Consider the following 19509-nt stretch of genomic DNA (forward strand, 5'->3'; position numbering starts at 1 on the left):
TAGACACAGCAACACAGAAGTAATATAACAAGTAGTGTAAGGATTGCCTTTGTCCTGGGTTTAATTAAGTAACACACTGCATTACTTTTAAGAAAAGTGTGTAGTAGATTACCTTTTTGAACAACGACCCTAACAGTGATCACAAAAAAAGAGGAGAAATACCTCCGACATGTACAAAAATTTGATCACTGCATGCTTTTAATCTGCATGAGTGTACTGTTTTTGATATACTGCCTAGCGATGGTACTGGCTCTGAAAGCGGAGCCAATTAGAATCGCTAAATCCTTATCAATTTCAATTCCTAGTGAAAACATATTTTTATAGTACAAGTTCATGTACATGTTCACTCAGTGAAGAGCACCATCTGTTTAAAATATGACATCATGGATCTCAGCTATGTAAACCAAGAATAAAACAATACATCTGGACCTTTTAACCCCCCCCCCCAAGATTGTCATGGTAGAGACAGAGAATCAATTGGGGGTCCATGACCCTCTTGGGGGACACTCCCATAGGTCTTAAAATCTGGGACTTTCCTTGCTCTTACAACTCAATTCAATTCAATTCAATTTTATTTATATAGCGCCAAATCACAACAAAAGTCGCCTCAAGGCGCTTTATATTGTACAGTAGATAGCACAATAATAAATACAGAGAAAAACCCAACAATCATACGACCCCCTATGAGCAAGCACTTTGGCGACAGTGGGAAGGAAAAACTCCCTTTTAACAGGAAGAAACCTCCGGCAGAACCAGGCTCAGGGAGGGGCGGGGCCATCTGCTGCGACCGGTTGGGGTGAGAGAAGGAAAACAGGATAAAGACATGCTGTGGAAGAGAGACAGAGATTAATAACAGATATGATTTGATGCAGAGAGGTCTATTAACACATAGTGAGTGAGAAAGGTGACTGGAAAGGAAAAACTCAATGCATCATGGGAATCCCCGGCAGCCTATGTCTATTGCAGCATAACTAAGGGAGGATTCAGGGTCACCTGGTCCAGCCCTAACTATATGCTTTAGCAAAAAGGAAAGTTTTAAGCCTAATCTTGAAAGTAGAGATAGTGTCTGTCTCCCGAATCCAAACTGGAAGCTGGTTCCACAGAAGAGGGGCCTGAAAACTGAAGGCTCTCCCTCCCATACTACTTTTAAATACTCTAGGAACAGCAAGTAGGCCTGCAGAGCGAGAGCGAAGTGCTCTAATAGGGTGATATGGCACTACAAGGTCATTAAGATAAGATGGGGCCTGATTATTTAAGACCTTGTATGTGAGGAGCAGGATTTTAAATTCAATTCTGGATTTAACAGGAAGCCAATGAAGGGAAGCCAATACAGGAGAAATCTGCTCTCTCTTTCTAGTCCCTGTCAGGACTCTTGCTGCAGCATTTTGGATTAGCTGAAGACTTTTCAGTGAGTTTTTAGGACATCCTGATAATAGTGAATTACAGTAGTCCAGCCTGGAAGTAATAAATGCATGAACTAGTTTTTCAGCATCACTCTGAGACAGGATATTTCTAATTTTAGAGATGTTGCGCAAATGGAAGAAAGCAGTCTTACATATTTGTTTAATATGTGCGTTGAAGGACATATCCTGGTCAAAAATGACTCCAAGGTTCCTCACAGTGTTACTGGAGGCCAAGGTAATGCCATCCAGAGTAAGAATCTGGTTAGATACCATATTTCTAAGATTTTCAGGGCCGAGTACAATAACCTCAGTTTTATCTGAATTAAGAAGCAGAAAGTTAGCGGCCATCCAGGTCTTTATGTCTTTAAGACATTCCTGCAGTTTAACTAATTGGTGTGTGTTACCTGGCTTCATGGATAGATAGAGCTGCGTGTCATCTGCATAGCAGTGAAAATTTATGCTATGTCTTCTAATGATGCTGCCTAAGGGAAGCATGTATAATGTAAACAGAATTGGTCCTAGCACTGAACCCTGTGGAACACCATAATTGACCTTAGTGGGTGAAGAGGACTCTCCATTTACTTGAACAAATTGGAGTCTATTAGATAGATATGATACAAACCACTGCAGCACAGTACCTGTAATACCTACAGCATGTTCTAATCGCTCTAATAGGATATTATGGTCGACAGTATCAAACGCTGCACTAAGGTCTAGCAGGACAAGCACAGAGATGAGTCCACTGTCAGAGGCCATAAGAAGATCATTTGTAACCTTCACTAAAGCTGTTTCTGTGCTGTGATGAGCTCTGAAACCTGACTGAAGCTCTTCAGATAAGCCATTCCTCTGCAGATGATCTGTTAGCTGTTTGACAACTACTCTTTCAAGGATGTTTGATATGAAAGGAAGGTTGGAGATTGGCCTATAATTAGCTAAGACAGCTGGGTCTAGAGATGGCTTTTTAAGTAAAGGTTTAACTACGGCCAGCTTGAAGGCCTGTGGTACATAGCCGATTATTAGAGATAAGTTGATCATATTTAAGATTGAAGAATTAATTAATGGCAGGACTTCTTTGAGCAGTTTTGTAGGAATGGGGTCTAAAAGACACGTTGATGGTTTGGAGGAATTAATTATTGAAGTTAACTCAGAAAGATCAATTGGAGAAAAAGAGTCTAAATGAATATCAATGGTACTAAAAGTAGCTGTAGATAATATTACATCTGTGGGATGATTATTGGTAATTTTTTCTCTAATGATAAAAATTTTATTTGTGAAGAAGTTCATGAAGTCATTACTAGTTAACGTTAAAGGGATGGTTGGCTCAGTAGAGCTCTGACTGTTTGTCAGCCTGGCTACAGTGCTGAAGAGAAACCTGGGGTTGTTCTTATTTTCTTCAATCAGTGACGAATAGTAAGATGTTCTGGCTTTGCGGAGGGCTTTCTTATAAAGCAGCAAACTATTTCTCCAGGCTAAATGATGATCCTCTAAATTTGTGACACGCCATTTCCTCTCCAGCTTACGAGTTATCTGCTTTAGGCTACGTGTTTGAGAATTATACCACGGAGTCAGGTACTTCTGATTTGAGGCCTTAGTTTTCACAGGAGCTACAGTATCCAGAGTCGTACGTAGTGAGGAGGTAAAATTATTAACAAGATAATCGACCTCTGTTGGAGTAGCGTTCAGATAGCTGCTCTGCTCTATGTTGGTACAGGGCATTGAAGATGATAACAGTGGGTGGATTATATTCTTAAACTTAGTTACAGCACTTTCAGAAAGACATCTACTTTGATAAAGTCTACTCTCCACTGCTGTGTAATCAATTATTGTAAATGTGAATGTTATCAGGAAATGATCAGACAGCAGAGGGTTTTCAGGAAACACTGTTAAATGTTCAGTTTCTATGCCATATGTTAAAACAAGATCTAGAGTGTGATTAAAGTGGTGGGTGGGTTCTTTTACATTTTGAGAGAAGCCAATTGAGTCTAATAACAGATTAAATGCAATGTTGAGGCTGTCATTTTTAGCATCTACATGGATGTTAAAATCACCCACAATAATTATTTTATCTGAGCTGAGCACTAAATCAGATAAAAAGTCTGAGAAATCAGAGAGAAACTCTGTGTAAGGCCCAGGTGGACGATAGATGATAACAAGTAAGACTGGTTTCTGAGTTTTACAGCTGGGGTGGACGAGGCTAAGCATCAGGCTTTCAAATGAATTAAAAGTCTGTCTGGGTCTTTGGTTGATTAACCCTAGAACACTATCGCTGGGTGATTTTCACCTGAGCAAATACATTTACATGATTTCTCTCTCCTGCAGCCGTTAGTGTGTCGAGGAGATTGTGCCTTCACCAGGGAAGTCTCAAATGTCCCAGGAATGGGTGTATCAAAGACCAGCTTTCCAGCGTCATTTTTTTTTTTTTTTTTTTTAGGAATTTTTTGTTCTTGAATTCCAGATTTTTCTGTAATTTTGGAGCATTATTTTAGCATCCCCCATGACACTTTTTTTCATTTTGTTAGACATGGCACAGTTGAAAGTAAAAGCTGACCACTCTGATTTGTCATGTGTTTGATATGTTTTGATGACAAGTACTTTTTGTTGGTCATATTATATTGGGTAAAAATCACCCGGCATTAGTGATTGTGTTACTATTTATAGCGATAGTGTTCTAGGGTTAATAGGCTGGTGTGAAAAATTGCTGCCACACCGCCCCCTCGGCCTGTGCTTCGAGGTTTCTGGTAGTTAGAATGACTCGGGGGTGTTGATTCATTTAAACTAACATAATCATCCTGCTGCAACCAGGTTTCTGTAAGGCAGAGTAAATCGATTTGTTGATCAATTATTAAGTCATGTACTAACAGAGACTTGGAGGAGAGAGACCTAATATTTAATAATCCACATTTCACTGTTTTACTCTTTGGTTCAGATGTGGATTCTGTATTGTTCTTTCTTTGTGATTTTTTTTTATGTTTAAGTTGTTTGTTGTTGGTTTTTAGTTTGTTTTTTGTCTTTTTGGGAGCTGACACAGTCTCTATGGAGATGGGTTTTTGGGGGGGTAGCAGGAGGAGAGAAGCTGCAGAGAGGCGTGTAAGACTGCAACTCTGCTTCCTGGTCCCAACTCTGGATAGTCATATTTTGGGGGGTTTAATAAATTGGTCCATATTTCTAGAAATGAGAGCTGCTCCATCCAAAGTGGGATGGATGCCGTCTCTCCTAACAAGACCAGGTTTCCTCCAGAAGGTTTGCCAATTATCTATGAAGCCCACATCGTTTCTGGGACACCACTCAGACAGCCAGCAATTTAAGGAGAACATGCGGCTAAACATGTCACTCCTGGTCTGATTGGGGAGGGGACCAGAGAAAACTACAGAGTCCCACATTGTTTTGGCAAAGTTGCACACCGATTCAATATTGATTTTAGTGACCTCCGATTGGCGTAACCGGGTGTCATTACTGCCGACGTGAATTATGATCTTACTGAATTTACGTTTACCCTTAGCCAGCAGTTTTAAATTTCCTTCAATGTCGCCTGCTCTGGCCCCTGGAAGACAATTGACTATGGTTGCCGGTGTCTCTAGCTTCACATGTCTGAGAACTGAATCACCAATTACCAGAGTTTGACCCCCGGCGGGTGTGTCGCCGAGTGGGGAAAAACGGTTAGACACATGAACAGGTTGGTGGTGTACCTGGGGCTTCTGTTTAGGACTATGCTTAAGGGCAATACTTCAGCAGAGCCTGTCAGTTGTTGGGTTGGGCCACATTCAGGAATGCCAGGATTTTAACAGGGGAGTTTTCAAAATAGGAATGAGGGACTATTTCATACATTTACATGTAGGATTGATTTCTTTTATAGATTTAGCAAATTTGAACAAAGGGAACAGCTGACTGAACCTGCTTACCAGTGGATCCGGGTAACCTGGGGTCGCAGAATCCTCAGACAGCAGAGGAAGTCGATGAGATTATAAAGTCAGTTGACTTCTTAAGGAGGAAATTTCCACTATCAGGTTGGAGCAGAAAAGTAAAGGTAAATCTCCTCCAGAACCAAAAAGACAAAAGATTGCATACCTGGAAAGTAGGTACGCTGACCTGGAACAATACTCCAGGATAAATGACGTCATCATCCCCGGGCTCCATATTAAACCCCGGTCATACGTTCAGGTGGTGATAACAAGATGATAAGGTTCTCATAACAATGAGGAACCTCGGGAGCTGGACGTTACCTCCGCGGAGCAATAGGTGGCTGCTTTCCTGCAGTCCAAAGGGACTGACCTGGACTGTAACTATGACGAAGCATGCCACCCTCTTCCCAAGAGGAAGGACAAGAAACCCGCTATTATATTAAGGTTTGTAAATCGTAAGCACAAGAACACACTGCTGAAACAGGGAAGAAAATGAAAAGGATCTAAGCTGTTTATAACAATAATAATAATAATAATAATAATAATAATAATAATAATAATAATAATAATAATGCATTTTATTTGGGGCACCTTTCAGAAACCCAAGGTCACCTTACAAAGAACAAAATTAAAATAAAATAAGTTAAAATTGCAAAACAGAGCTTGACAACAGATAAGATCAGCACTAAAGTCAATAAACCAGTTTAAACAGATGTGTTTTGAGCTGTGACTTAAATATGGAAAGGGAGTCAATAGTTCTTATGGCTGGAGGAAGAGAGTTCCAGAGCCGGGGAGCAGAGCGACTGAAAGCTCTGTTCCCCATAGTAATAAGGTGTGAGGACGGAACAGTAAGATGAATAGCAGATGAGGATCTGAGAGGGCGGGAAACAGTGGTGATATGGAGCAGGTCACACAAATATGAAGGAGCAGATTTATGGATACACTTGTACGTGAGAAGTAAGGTTTTTCAAATTTATCCTGGCTTCTATGGGGAACCAGTGAAGCTGCTGAAGAACTGGGGTAATATCAGTGAACATCTGATAAACAACATACTTGGATGACAAACTGTAAAATATTCATTAAACTAAAGGGATCACCAGAGGAAGCAAAAGTACTTACCATTAAAAACATGGTGGATCTTGAAAAATATCAGCGAGCAACATGATCTGGACTATAAACAAGGTAACAAACAACCACTTATGATACACACTGAAAGGAACAACTACACAAACTACAGGCCGGTCTCTTTACTACCTCAATTCTCAAAAATTCTTGAAAAACCTTTTAACAACTGACTGGGAAACTACTCACTGAGAGTCAGTTCAGATCAAGCAGAATAACATCGTTGGCACTATTAGATTCAATAGAATACATCACAGATTCTATAGACAAAAAGCAACATGTGGCTGGGTTATTGATAGACTTGAGAAAAGCATTTGACACTATAGATCAGGATATATTAATTAGAGCATTGTTATGGTGTCAGAGGGGTAGTTTCAAATTGTTTTTTGAGTTATTTAAGAGACAGGAAGCTGTTTGTGAAATTAAATGGCTGTTGCTCTTTATGTGTGGACGTTGCCTGTGGTGTACCCCAGGGGTCGGTTTTGGGCCCAGAATTATTTAACCTATAAATCAATGACAGCTGTAAAGTGTCTAAAGTATTAACAATGGAACTCTGTGCTGACAATTCTGCTCTGGTGATGAGCTGCAGCATTTATTGGATGACACAATGAATGAAATAATTCAAGTGAAGGTTTGGCTTGATAAAAACAAATTATCATTAAATTTGAATGAAACTAAAATTATGGTATTTAGAAATAGCAGTTTAAGTACAAACGTTAAGATTCAAATGGTGTTGACAGTGAAAGAATCAGTGAAAATAAATTTTTGGGGGTAATGCTAGATGAAAAACTTAACTGGAGAGCTCACAAAAGATATATTCATTCCAAAGTATGAAGAAGTATTGAAATCCTAAACAAAGCAAAGCAGGCATTAGACAGGACATCACTTCATATTCTCTACTGTTCACTGGTTTGACCTTACTTAAGCTATTGTGCAGAGGTCTAAAACGGCATTGCATTCATGTTTTACTCTACAAAAAGCAGCTGGAATCATCCACTATGCAGGTTATAGGATCATACAAACTGACTATTCCTGCAGTCTGAAATATTGAAAGTTGCAGGTTGAGTGAAATTCCAAACTGCACAAATTCTGTTCAAAGCAAAAAATAATGAACTACCAGGTAATATTCAGAGTGTGTTTTTTGAGAGAAGGAAGTTATAATTTAAGGGGTTTTTGTAACTTCAAAGCCGTGAGTGTGCGTACTACCAGAAAAAGCTTTTGTGTTCCTGTGAGTGGAGTGAAGCTGTGGAACAGTTTGAATATGGAGTTGAAGCAATGTCCAAACATAAAGCAGTTCAAAAAGAGGTATTAAGATATGATCTTCATGAGTTATGAAGAAAGGGAACATGATGAAATTTAATGAATGTCTCTGTTGAGGAAATGTTATGATGTGGTGCATATATTATATCAGAAATATGTTTGTTGTTATTACTGCAGATTATATCAGTAAGGAAGCTGACTAAATATTGACTGATAACTTATGGCAAAGGGGTGGGATTAATTAAGTGGGATTAAATAAGTGTGATTAAATAAGTGTGTACTTCTTCCCACTCCTTTTATGTAACTGAATCAGAACAGGTTAGGTGTGTTTGCTTTATTTGTATAGCAGTTTTGTGCTCTTCTTTTCTTTGCTAAATGAACTTTGTGTATTGTTTATATGATCGAAATAAATTAACAAAGAGACATTTTGTGCTGGGACTTTCTCGAATAAAGACTGTTAAATGGTTACCTGTCTGGAATTTAAAATGTTGAGTTACTTGCTGTTCAACAAGTGAGATGATGTGATCCGGTCTGGTAACAGGTTTTTCCAGAAGAAATAGAAGTGAAGGAGTCTGAAAGTATGAAAAGAAAAAAAAAGTTCATTTTTGATTTGGTGGTGATGCTGTGAGGAGCTCAGCTGAGACTCGGTGAGTTCAGGAATCTATATTTGGAGTTAAAGTTTGTTCAATGTGTGAAGCGATGAGAGGAGCAGACAGAAAGGGAGGAATCAAAAAGTTGATCTTTAGAACATTAATGAGTGACTTTATTTAAAATGCATCGCTGACTGAAGTATCTACATGTTTATCAAAGTTTCTGATGTTTATTTTAGTATTTACAATAAGACTGTAAGTGATTAAACTCTCTCTGATCGCTGAATTGTTACAGCAGGATAATCAAGTAAAGATGGTAATTATATTAAAGATGGAGTTGCAGATATGCAGAATGAGACACTGGATACAGAACAATGTGTTCAACATGTATTAATGTACAAACTAATGGCAGCGATCTGGAGTGAAGAGGTTCAGCTATATCAGTGAGGGCCCACTGCAGTACTGTTTGTCTGTAATAAACTGTATGATCCATAAATTTCCAGCACAAAACCACTTTGGTCACATGTGTTAAACTCAGAATATCACACGTACCTGTAAAGGTTAGAAGCAGCAGTAAGAAAGTCACCTGACAAGTTTCATCTGAATGTGGCTTCACTCACCCCACCCTGACTGCTTTTACTAACAATAATGTGAGTTCTGATGTCGTGCTGTATGACACAAAGGTCACAAACTGCTTATCATGAAGTCTTAATAACTACAGCTGAGTACTTTACCATCACACCCCAAAGTTTAAACCTGAGTTTGAGAGACTGTGAAAGGAGTCTGAATCTGTGGGTCAGCGTGTCAGAGATGGGAGACCTGATTCTGAGGCAGCGACCTTCTCATGCAGGTGGAACGTTCTTGTCCACCTCCTCTCACTTTATCTAAACCGTGTAAAAAAAATAATTCATAACCTCCTCATAAGAGAGAAGACAAATATATTCAAAGTGCATTTTCTTAAATTTTTTTAGCAGTTGAAGGTTGATGTTTAAAAACGGTTGCCGTGTCTCTCTGCTTCGCTTAGGAGACCCAAAGGAACAAAGAGCACCACACGCAGGCAGTAAATGCTTCTCATTATGTGTGATAACAGGATACTAAGGTGATTGGCCAAAAGTTGGAGGAAAGCCACAGTTCTCCTTATTTGGCTGAGATCCAGCACTTCGGCTCACCTTTCTTCTTCTGCAGCTTATTTGGATATGACCCTTCTGCAGTCAACACTGCCATCACCATAGTAACCACCTCTCGCCCTCCGGTCAGGCCTGTAGAAGTAAGGAAGAGGTGTAGAGTGCATTCCAGCAGCACCTGATTTATGGCCTTGTTGTCGTGTAGGGACGACACTGTGTGCAGTAAAAGACAAAGCACAAATGTGCGCTGCTAATTATCAGACATTAGCCTTGCAGATAAGAAAAAATCCCAACATTTCCTATGAGCACCGAGCCGCCAGAGGAGATCTACCCAACCTTTGATCCGCTGTAAGAGCCATTTCCTCAAATTCTCACAACCTCGTCTCTTGCTTGCTTTTCAACATTCAGTAAAATCCACCAGATTTGTATCACAGTGTTGTGTAGAAAGCTTCACATTTTTATATGAGATATAAACTACTGCTGTAAGAACACAACAGTATGTATTCATACCACTAAGTATTTAAAGGCACATATTCTGTTCAGAGTCAGTGATCAATTAGACTTTATTACAAGTTGGTAGCATGAGAACCTAAACATGATAAGGTGATCAGTCTTGATGTTGTGTCCTGCTGACCATGACATTACTGAGTTTGTTCTCTGTGGTCTGTCCTTTTTAGAACACAGTATGGCATCTGGATCTTCTAACGGAGTCCTGCGACCCCTTCTCCTCAGTATACTTGTACTGGGAGTCTTTGTGACTGTGTTTCTGATGTATTTTAAACCTGATGAAGGCTGGTTATCAGTTCCTGTAGAGTCAGTGTCAGAACACGTGAAGAACCTCATCTCCACCAAGAGTGAACAAAATCCCACCATTGTGCTGATCTGGCTCTGGCCCTGGCGCCAAGAGTTCAACTTGAGCGTCTGCAGCTCTCTCTATGAAATTGATAACTGTTTCCTCACAGCAGACAGGAACCTCTACAATAAGTCACATGGAGTCATCATCCATCACCGAAACATCAAGCGTGACCTGTCCAATCTGCCGCAGCTGCCGCGACCATTTTTCCAGAAGTGGATATGGTTCAACCTTGAGTCACCGACAAATTCACCAAAGCTGCCTGGAATAGAGAAGCTGTTCAATCTGACTCTCAGCCATCGCCTGGATGCAAACATTGCTCTGCCTTATGGTGCCATGCTGCCAGCACAGGGGGAGGAGAATTTTGTACCACCCAATAAAAACAAGCTGGTCTGCTGGATAGTGAGCCACTGGAGCCCGTGGTTCGTGCGAGTGAAATATTTCAAAGAGCTGCAGAAACATGTTAAGGTCCATGCATATGGACGAGCGTTTGGGAAGTACATTTCTGACAATGACCTCATGCCAACCATCACCAGCTGCAAGTTCTATCTGTCCTTTGAGAACTCCGTCCACAAGGATTACATTACTGAGAAACTATTCAACCCACTCTCAGTAGGAACAGTGCCAGTGGTTCTGGGCCCGACCAGGCAGAACTATGAGAAGATTATCCAGGGAGACGCCTTCATTCATGTCGATGACTTCAGCTCACCCAAGGACCTGGCTGATTACCTGCTGCTTCTGGACAAGAATGAGGAAATGTACCTCAAGTACTTTGAGTGGAGGCGACACTTTAAAGTAAAGCAGTTCCAGTTTCCAGCAGAATATACATGCATGACTTGTGATTATTTGCGTAAGCACAAAGAATACAAGGCATTCAATGACCTCGATAAGTGGTTCTGGGGCAGCTAGAGAGTTAAAGGGGTCTGAGGGTCTTGTCACGTTGTTGAAGCGAGTGCTTTAAAAGTTTTGTCCTTGGGTTAACATGAAGGGTATTTAATGTTCTGTCCTGAGCAGCTGAATGGTGTTTTTCTATTGCTTTAGAGGCCCAATAAGATATATAGCTTGTTCTTTTTCTTTGAATTCTAGTTGTACCAATCCTGTTTGTGCCTTTTGAAATAAAACAACCCCATTCACAATACAAGTTTGTTGTTTTAATATCAGCTATTCATGAAGTGGCCAGGTGGAGTGGAGGGGGCGACATAAACGTAAACATGATGAAGTCGCCCGTGCAGTATTTACTGACCTCCAATGTGAAATGGTTCGTTAGGATCATGTATATATTGTGTAATTTTTAAATTACATAGCTTTTCCTGTATTTTTGTCAGTTTGCATTTTCACTCGATTGCACTACAGTAAGGCAGCGCAGTATCTTTAGATATCACGTTCAAATATGGTCAAATTCACTGAACAATACATTACAACTCAGCACTCTAGTGATGTGCGAATCATGAACGAATCGTTCGGTACTTGAGAATCACTTTACTGACTCGTGAATCATGATTCACAAGCTCAACTGACTCACTGACTCATCCCTGTTGCTGTTAGCAAACTAATTTCATTAGTAGAAATATATCTAGCTCATAATTAAAACTGTGGGAAAAAAACAACAGCCAGTTTCTTAACAGAAACATTTCAATCAATCAATCCAATCAATCAATCAATCAAGCTTTATTCGTCACATGCAGGTTGCCCTGCAGTGAAATGGGACCCCCCCGACCTTACATACACACACAGACATTACATGGGGATACAAGTCGGAGATTGGTAGCGTTGGAGAAAAAACATTGAAATGTACATTACAATGGGAAAGTACAAGAGGAAAAAAAGAGACCCCTTCTCATGCTGTGCTTCCATGGTAGGACAGCATGGGAACAGGAAACAAAAAAAACAAAACTCCTCTGCACAAAAAAAGCACATAAATGTCCACAGCACAACATTGTGAAGACATAACAAGCCACAGGGTTGGGTGATGGGTGAGGAGTAATCTGAAGCGAACCCAGCGGCCGCCTCGCACAGCGCTATCTTATCCAGCGCGGCACGTAGACCCGCCGTGTTGCCCCACGGAAACAAGCATCGAAGGCGTTTGGAAAGGGAGGGGGATCAGTGTGTGCATATCAGTGTATGTGTATGTGTGTGTATGTCCAGAGTCAAGCTGAGACAGTGTCCTTCGCCCTGCCAGGCTAAGTAAACAGTCTTCCAGCCAACTCAGGTGGCCTTGCATAGGATGGGGAGAAACAGACAAACACAGTCGTTATCAGGGTGTTGTTGTTCAGCTCCAGCCTTGAGCCCACAGCTGGCGCCGAAGTGGTAGCCGCATGAAATGATGATGGTTTTTACTTTAGTGCGAACAACTCATAAGAATTTCAAAGCTGTTCTAACACACTGGTCTCTCAATCTCCCGTTGGAGAGCCGTGAGCTTCCTATGATGTTATCCAAGCTTACGTTCCGTGGTGTTGTCATTCTTGTGCTCAAAGAGCAGGTTCTGAGAACTCACAACCGCAGTGCGCTTCCCAAGATGTGATCCAATTTGCTTAGGTGTTATTCCGAGCCAGCCCCTCCAGATGTAATCAGTTTGCACTCAGAGGTCTTGTTCTGAGTATTCACGGCAGCCGTGTGGTTCTCCAAGATCTCATCCGTGTTGCACTCAATGACCCATTTCGGGAAACTCACGCCTCATCCCATCGTTTCAATCCCAGCGGGCAGCTTTGTGGGGGTGTCAAGAGAATATTGTATATATGTGATCAGCTGCATGAAATGTATCCTTTCATTATTTGCCATTAAGCATATTTCTACATGACTTTTCACCTAGTAATTTGTGTGCTGAACTTATGCAAAGACTAACCACTTCCTGTTGTTTTGAACATTTAGATGTAGAAGAAGACCAAGCTCAGCTCTTTTACGAGAACATACAGATGTAGAAAAGGGAAAGTCCCGCTACTGGAGTGATGATGTTATCTATGTAACACACACACACACACACACACACACACACACACACACACACACACACACACACACAATCTTGTATAAATAAAGGTCGCAGACAGTCGTGGGGCGCAGTTCGTGCGTTCCATGACTGCCCCTCGCGAGTGAAAAACTTCTGCAGTGTTTGTGTGTTTTCTGACTCAGACGTCTCAGCTGAAGAACGGCAGGGTGATTTAAAGAAATCCTCTGCCAGGGGGTTTGAACAGCTGGTTCCGCTTCCTTAATTCTTCGATAAGCCAGGGCCAAGCCAGCAAGAACCCTGGTATCATGGTTCCGAATAGGTAGATATCTTCAGCAGTCAGGCTCACCCAAGCCCACACTTCTCGTTGAAGTTGTGTCAATTGCATTCAGAGACCAGTTGATCAAATCCATAATTCCTCTTTTAGGTTTTAGAGAACAAACTGTGAGAGAGTGTTCCAGGGAAAAGTAATAAAAGCACGAGACAAGACAAGGACATAAGAAGCTAAGCAGGGAAGATAAGGGAGAGGAGAGGAGAAAAGTGCGACCGCCTTCGCTGAGAGCCAAACGAAATTTCTGCTCTGAACTGGAAGAAAAATCCCTGAGTAGAAGCTCACATCAAGACAATAGCTCCTCGGTTCACAGTAGCATCGCTCTGCTAACATGCTAACAACACATGTGAGTTACTCACCCCCTCCCTCCTGGCTCACAGCTTCTTCTTCTTCTTCTTGGTTGGCAACCAATGTTAAGGAGCGTTACCGCCCCCTGACTCACAGCTCAGTGGACATTTAGATGAGAAAATATATATTTGACACATTTGAGGAAAATATTAATACAATAAATTAAAAATAAATAAAATAAATGTTCCTATTAGAAATCTTAATTTTTTTGCTCTTTTTTGCTCTATAAAAATAGTTGTTTTTGTTTTTCAATCACTCATCTTAGCAGTAGGATATATATGAAAAGAGAAACAAATTAAGTTTGAGTGAAAATGTATATGTTTTGCACTCTCTGGGCAACTGACTCAGTGACTCAAATGACTCAAAAAACCTGATTCACTTTGGTGAGTGACTCATTCAAACTCGATTCAGTAAAAAGAATTGAATTTACCATCACTACAGCACTCAGCGTCTCTTAATACAGATTTCAAGCAAGAGTCCTGACAGGGACTAGAAAGAGAGAGCAGATTTCTCCTGTATTGGCTTCCCTTCATTGGCTTCCTGTTAAATCCAGAATTTAAAATCCTGCTCCTCACATACAAGGTCTTAAATAATCAGGCCCCATCTTACCTTAATGACCTTGTAGTACCATATCACCCTATTAGAGCACTTCGCTCTCACACTGCAGGCTTACTTGTTGTTGAATTTCAGGTATTTTACAGAAAGTATTGCACAAACTCTTATCAGCATTTTATCCAACAAGAGCCTCTGTCTCAAACATGTGAGGTTGTTTGATAACTCTTAAACTTTAAAGCGGTCATTGATGTAAAACATCATGAAACCAATTATATTCTGATGGAGTGTGGTTCCAAATGCCAAAGTAAACCCTGTCTGTAAAAATTTTAGTGAAGTGAAGCAGAAAATGGATCAAAGCAGTTAAAATGCAGCAGAAATGCAGAACTTTTATTCATGTTGAGCTGTGTGACTCACTGTGCCGGTTGTCATCTTAGCTCAGTGGTTCCCAAACCTTTTTTGCTAGCCCCCCCTTTGTTTCACAAGAAAATCTTTGCTGCTCTCCAAGACTTCAGCCCGTCCAACAGGTTAACTATGAAAGTGTCAGTCATGGCTTCATATTATACAGTCCAGCCTCATGTATGAAAACAAAGCCTTATTCAATGTGGTTGGTGAAACTAATTTTTGTTTTCAAAATGTTCTCCTTTTGGATGGTGTCCGCTTCTTTCATCTTTTCCTTCTTTTGGTGCACAAAAACACAGACGTGGAGCTGCAGCTTCTCCACCTTCTCCTGTTTGAATCTTTGAGTGGGCCACTGCAGCATCCACACAGTAAATCTCTCAGTGTTGTATGACCTGGTATTCTTAGAAAAACCCTGTAGGTAGGATGTTGTTTCTCCAGAAGTGCTCATTTGATGCCAGTAATCAGGGATCCATGTGAGAATACGTTGTGGTTAATTGTGTATGTCTGACAGTGTCAAAATAAAGATATGGACAAATGAGCAAACATTAACAAAGTGTAGTGCTTTTATTTTTGTATGGAGATGCCTCATAATGTATCACATGACACGACATGGCTGGATGATGCTGAAACCATCTGGAAAACCATGTTGAATTCTTGTTTTGAAACATCTCCATACAAAAATCTCCATCTCGTTTAGCTAAGGATTGCTTCAGTGTAATTGGACCCAGCATCCTATCTCTAATGAATATATCTCTACTTGCAGGCTCTGTTCCTTTAGCCTTCAAACACGCTGTCGTCCAGCCCGTTCTTAAAAAAAGGAACCTTGATCATAACGATCTTGGGAACTATAGGCCGATTTCTAAGCTTCCATTCCTGTCTAAAATACTGGAGAGGATCGTTCTCTCACAACTCCAGCCGTATTTGGATACGAATGCCATCTGTGATAAATTTCAGTCTGCTTACAAACCCTGTTATAGTACTGAAACGGCCTTGCTCAGAGTCCTCAATGATCTCCTTCTGATTGCTGACTCTGGACGCTCTTCAGTCCTGGTCCTACTAGATCTATCCTCGGCCTTTGATATGGTAGACCATAACATCCTATTAGCGAGGCTTGAACACACAGTTGGCATTGGAGGTGCCGCCTTAGATTGGTTTAAGTCATACCTTTCTAATAGATCCTTCTCGATCAATTTTGGCCCTTATTTCTCCTCTGCTGCACCTGTCTACTGCGGCGTGCCTCAAGGATCTGTCCTTGGCCCCCTGCTCTTCTCACTGTATATGCTCCCCTTAGGCACAATCTTTGAGAAGTATAACATCGCACATCATTGTTATGCCGACGAAATACAGATGTATTTCGAGCTAACTGATGATCCCTCTATGTCTCTGCACGGCTTTTGCGAGTGCATGCGTGAGGTCAAAAATTGGCTCGCAGGTAACTCTCTTATTCTAAACGACAGGAAAACGGAAATTATCGTGTTTGACAGTAGAGTCCCCCGTGGCCAACTTTGTGACGCCCTCGGTTCCTTTAACAGTTTCCTCACCGACACTGTTAGTGAACTGGGTGTATTTTTGGATAGCTCTTTTAAGTTTGATAAACAAGTGTCTTCTGTAGTTAAATCTTGTTTCCATCAATTGCGTCTTATTAGCAAGGCCAAACATTATGTTTCACATAGGGACCTTGGAAAGCTTATCCACGCCTTTGTGACATCTAGGTTGGATTATTGCAATTCACTTTACTTCGGTCTTAACTCTACTCTCCTCCATAGACTTCAAATTGTTCAGAATGCAGCTGCTCGTCTCCTTACTAGTAGTGGGCGGCGTGTCTCTATTACCCCTGTCCTTGCTGATCTGCATTGGCTTCCCGTTAAGTACCGCATTCAATTCAAAATCCTGCTGCTTACCTTCCGAATTTTTAACAATATAGCGCCAAGCTACCTCACCGAGCTACTTAGATCATACACCCCTACTAGAGCATTAAGATCATCTTCCCAGTCACTCTTGGTACAGCCGAGATCTCAGTTGAAGACTAGAGGTGACCGCGCGTTTGCCTTGGCTGCACCCGTTTTATGGAATAACCTCCCCATCGCTATACGCGACTCTGATTCCATCCATTCCTTCAAATCGCGGTTAAAAACCCACTTATTTAGCCTCGCCTTTTCTACCAGTTAACCCTTGCTTGATAGTTAGCTTAACGCTTTTCTTATCTTCAGCTTATTCTTAATTACTTTAAATTCATTTTTAATTTTGACTGTTTTATCCTCTACATTTAACTTTTTTTTTATGCTTTTATATGCAATTCTGTTGCCCTTGTGTGTTTTAATGCCATTCAACCTGCCAGCACGTTTTGGTACCTTGCCATAGCCCTCATTCTTCCCTGTTACTTCATCTCACCCTCTTGAATGTTAAGCACTTTGGTACACCACTGGTTTTTAAATGTGCTATATAAATAAAGTTCGTTGTTGTTGTTGTTGTATTTGAAGATCCAGCATAGCTTAGTGTAGCAGATTTCAAATGGTAGACTGCGTGGTGATAACAAACAGGGGATGGTTGGCTTTATTTTCTAAAAGACAAAGCGCAGCATCAAAAACTGGATACACAGCAGCAGGCTTCTCTCTCAGGCCAACCTGACAAGATGGCGCAGCCACGTCCAGATGCCTTCCTGACCGCTCCGTTCAGACTATGCACCTTTTTATTTGTTTACTTATTTATTGCTTTGTTATACATTCCAAAATATTCTATTTTTATAGTTTATGACAGTCCTCTTTGTATATATTTACTTACTTACTGTGTATAATGTTTTCTTTCTTTTTTTGCACAGTCAAGGAGCGTACCATGACACATTTCACTGCATGTTATACTTGTGTAACTATGCACGTGACAAATAAAATATCTTGAATCTTGAATTGAATCCCTGTTTAGCACAAGTTAAAAACACATAAATTTTTAAATTACATGCAGATTTGAGGGTTCTCGGGAGGGGCTGTGCTGATATCAGCTGCTTTCTGGCAGAGAGTAAAACTCATACTCACAACCTGGAAAGGCCAGAACGTTTTCAGTTCCCTTCTTATTTTTCAATATTCAGATTCTACAGGGTGGGCCATTTATATGGATACACCGTAATAACATGGGAATGGTTGGTGATATTAAAGTCCTGTTTGTGGCACATTAGTATATGTGAGGGGGCAAACTCCTCAAGATGGGTGGTGACCATGGTGGCCATTTAGAAGTCGGCCATCTTGGATACAACTTTTGTTTTTTCAATAGGAAGAGGGCCATGTGACACATCAAACTTATTGGTAATGTCACAAGAAAAACAATGGTGTGCTTGGTTTCAACGCAACTTTATTCTTTCATGAGTTATTTACAAGTTTTAAAATGTGCTCATTGTGTTGGATTGTCAATGCAACCCTCTTCTCCCACTCTTCACACACTGATAGCAACACTGCAGGAGAAATGCCAGCACAGGCATCCAGTATCCGTAGTTTCAGGTGCTGCACATCTCGTATCTTCACACCATAGACAATTGCCTTCAGATGATTCCAAAGATAAAAGTCTAAGGGGGTCAGATTGGGAGACCTTGGGGGCCATTCAACTGGCCCACGACGACCAATCCACTTTCCAGGAAACTGTTCATCTAGGAATGCTCGGACCTGGCACCCATAATGTGGTGGTGCACCATCTTGCTGGAAAAACTCAGGGAACGTGCCAGCTTCAGGGCATAAAGAGGGAAACACATCATCATGTAGCAATTTCAAATAACCAGTGGCCTTGAGGTTTCCATTGATGAAGAATGGACCCACTATCGTTGTACCCCATATACCACACCAAACCATCACTTTTGTTGTTCCAACAGTCTTGGAGGGATCCATCCAATGTGGGTTAGTGTCAGACCAATAGCGGTGGTTTTGTTTGTTAACTTCACCATTCACATAAAAGTTTGCCTCATCACTGAACAAAATCTTCTGCGTGAACTGAGGGTCCTGTTCCAATTTTTGTTTTGCCCATTCTGCAAATTCTGTGCGCCGATCTGGGTCATCCTCGTTGAGATGCTGCAGTAGCTGGAGTTTGTAAGGGTGCCATTTGTGAGTAGCTAATATCCGCCGAAGGGATGTTCGACTAATGCCACTCTCCATTGACATGCGGCGCGTGCTACGCTGTGGGCTCTTGCTGAATGAAGCTAGGACAGCCACTGATGTTTCTTCATTAGTGACAGTTTTCTTGCGTCCACATTTTGGCAAATCCAACACTGAACCAGTTTCACGAAACTTTTGCCTATGGTGTATCCATATAAATGGCCCACCCTGTATTGTAAGAGTACCACAGAGGAAGAGTACCTCTCTTGATTTCAAGATGGCGCCGCGGATGGCAGCCTCGGTACTGCGCTCTCTCGCACTTTTCTTGTTTCTGTTTATTTTCTGCGCTTTTGGTCACTCAGACCACATCACTTTCTCCAGAGATGAACTGCTAAACATAAGGCAGTCGTCTCACTATAGTTCTTATCCATTTTTCAAAAACCCGGAAAAGTTTTTGGAGATTTTAGTTGGAGGCGCAGCAGCTCTCTGTGGCTCCTGGAGGAGACGTAGACGGGGGACTCGCGCTGGTGCGCTGGTGAAACTACGTCGGTGAGGATTCCGCACGGCACTCCCCTCCATTCACCTCACGAATCTCCGCTCTCTTCCAA

At 41.2% G+C, this 19509-nt stretch overlaps 1 protein-coding gene across 1 annotated transcript; it reads left to right on the top strand.

Annotated features, from left to right (window-relative positions):
- The first annotated feature begins 10083 nt into the window (after positions 1 to 10083).
- On the top strand, positions 10084 to 11160 carry LOC134626816 (4-galactosyl-N-acetylglucosaminide 3-alpha-L-fucosyltransferase 9-like). The gene has a single exon (XM_063472738.1). It carries the CDS (start codon positions 10084 to 10086, stop codon positions 11158 to 11160), a length of 1077 nt encoding a protein of 358 aa, XP_063328808.1.
- Positions 11161 to 19509: the final 8349 nt, after the last annotated feature.

This window comes from Pelmatolapia mariae, linkage group LG4, assembly GCF_036321145.2.
Source record: "Pelmatolapia mariae isolate MD_Pm_ZW linkage group LG4, Pm_UMD_F_2, whole genome shotgun sequence".
NCBI classification, from domain to species: domain Eukaryota; kingdom Metazoa; phylum Chordata; class Actinopteri; order Cichliformes; family Cichlidae; genus Pelmatolapia; species Pelmatolapia mariae.

Coding starts and splice junctions, on each gene's coding strand:
- LOC134626816 (XM_063472738.1), top strand. CDS start 10,084: ATGGCATCTGGATCTTCTAACGGAGTCCTGCGACCCCTTCTCCTCAGT.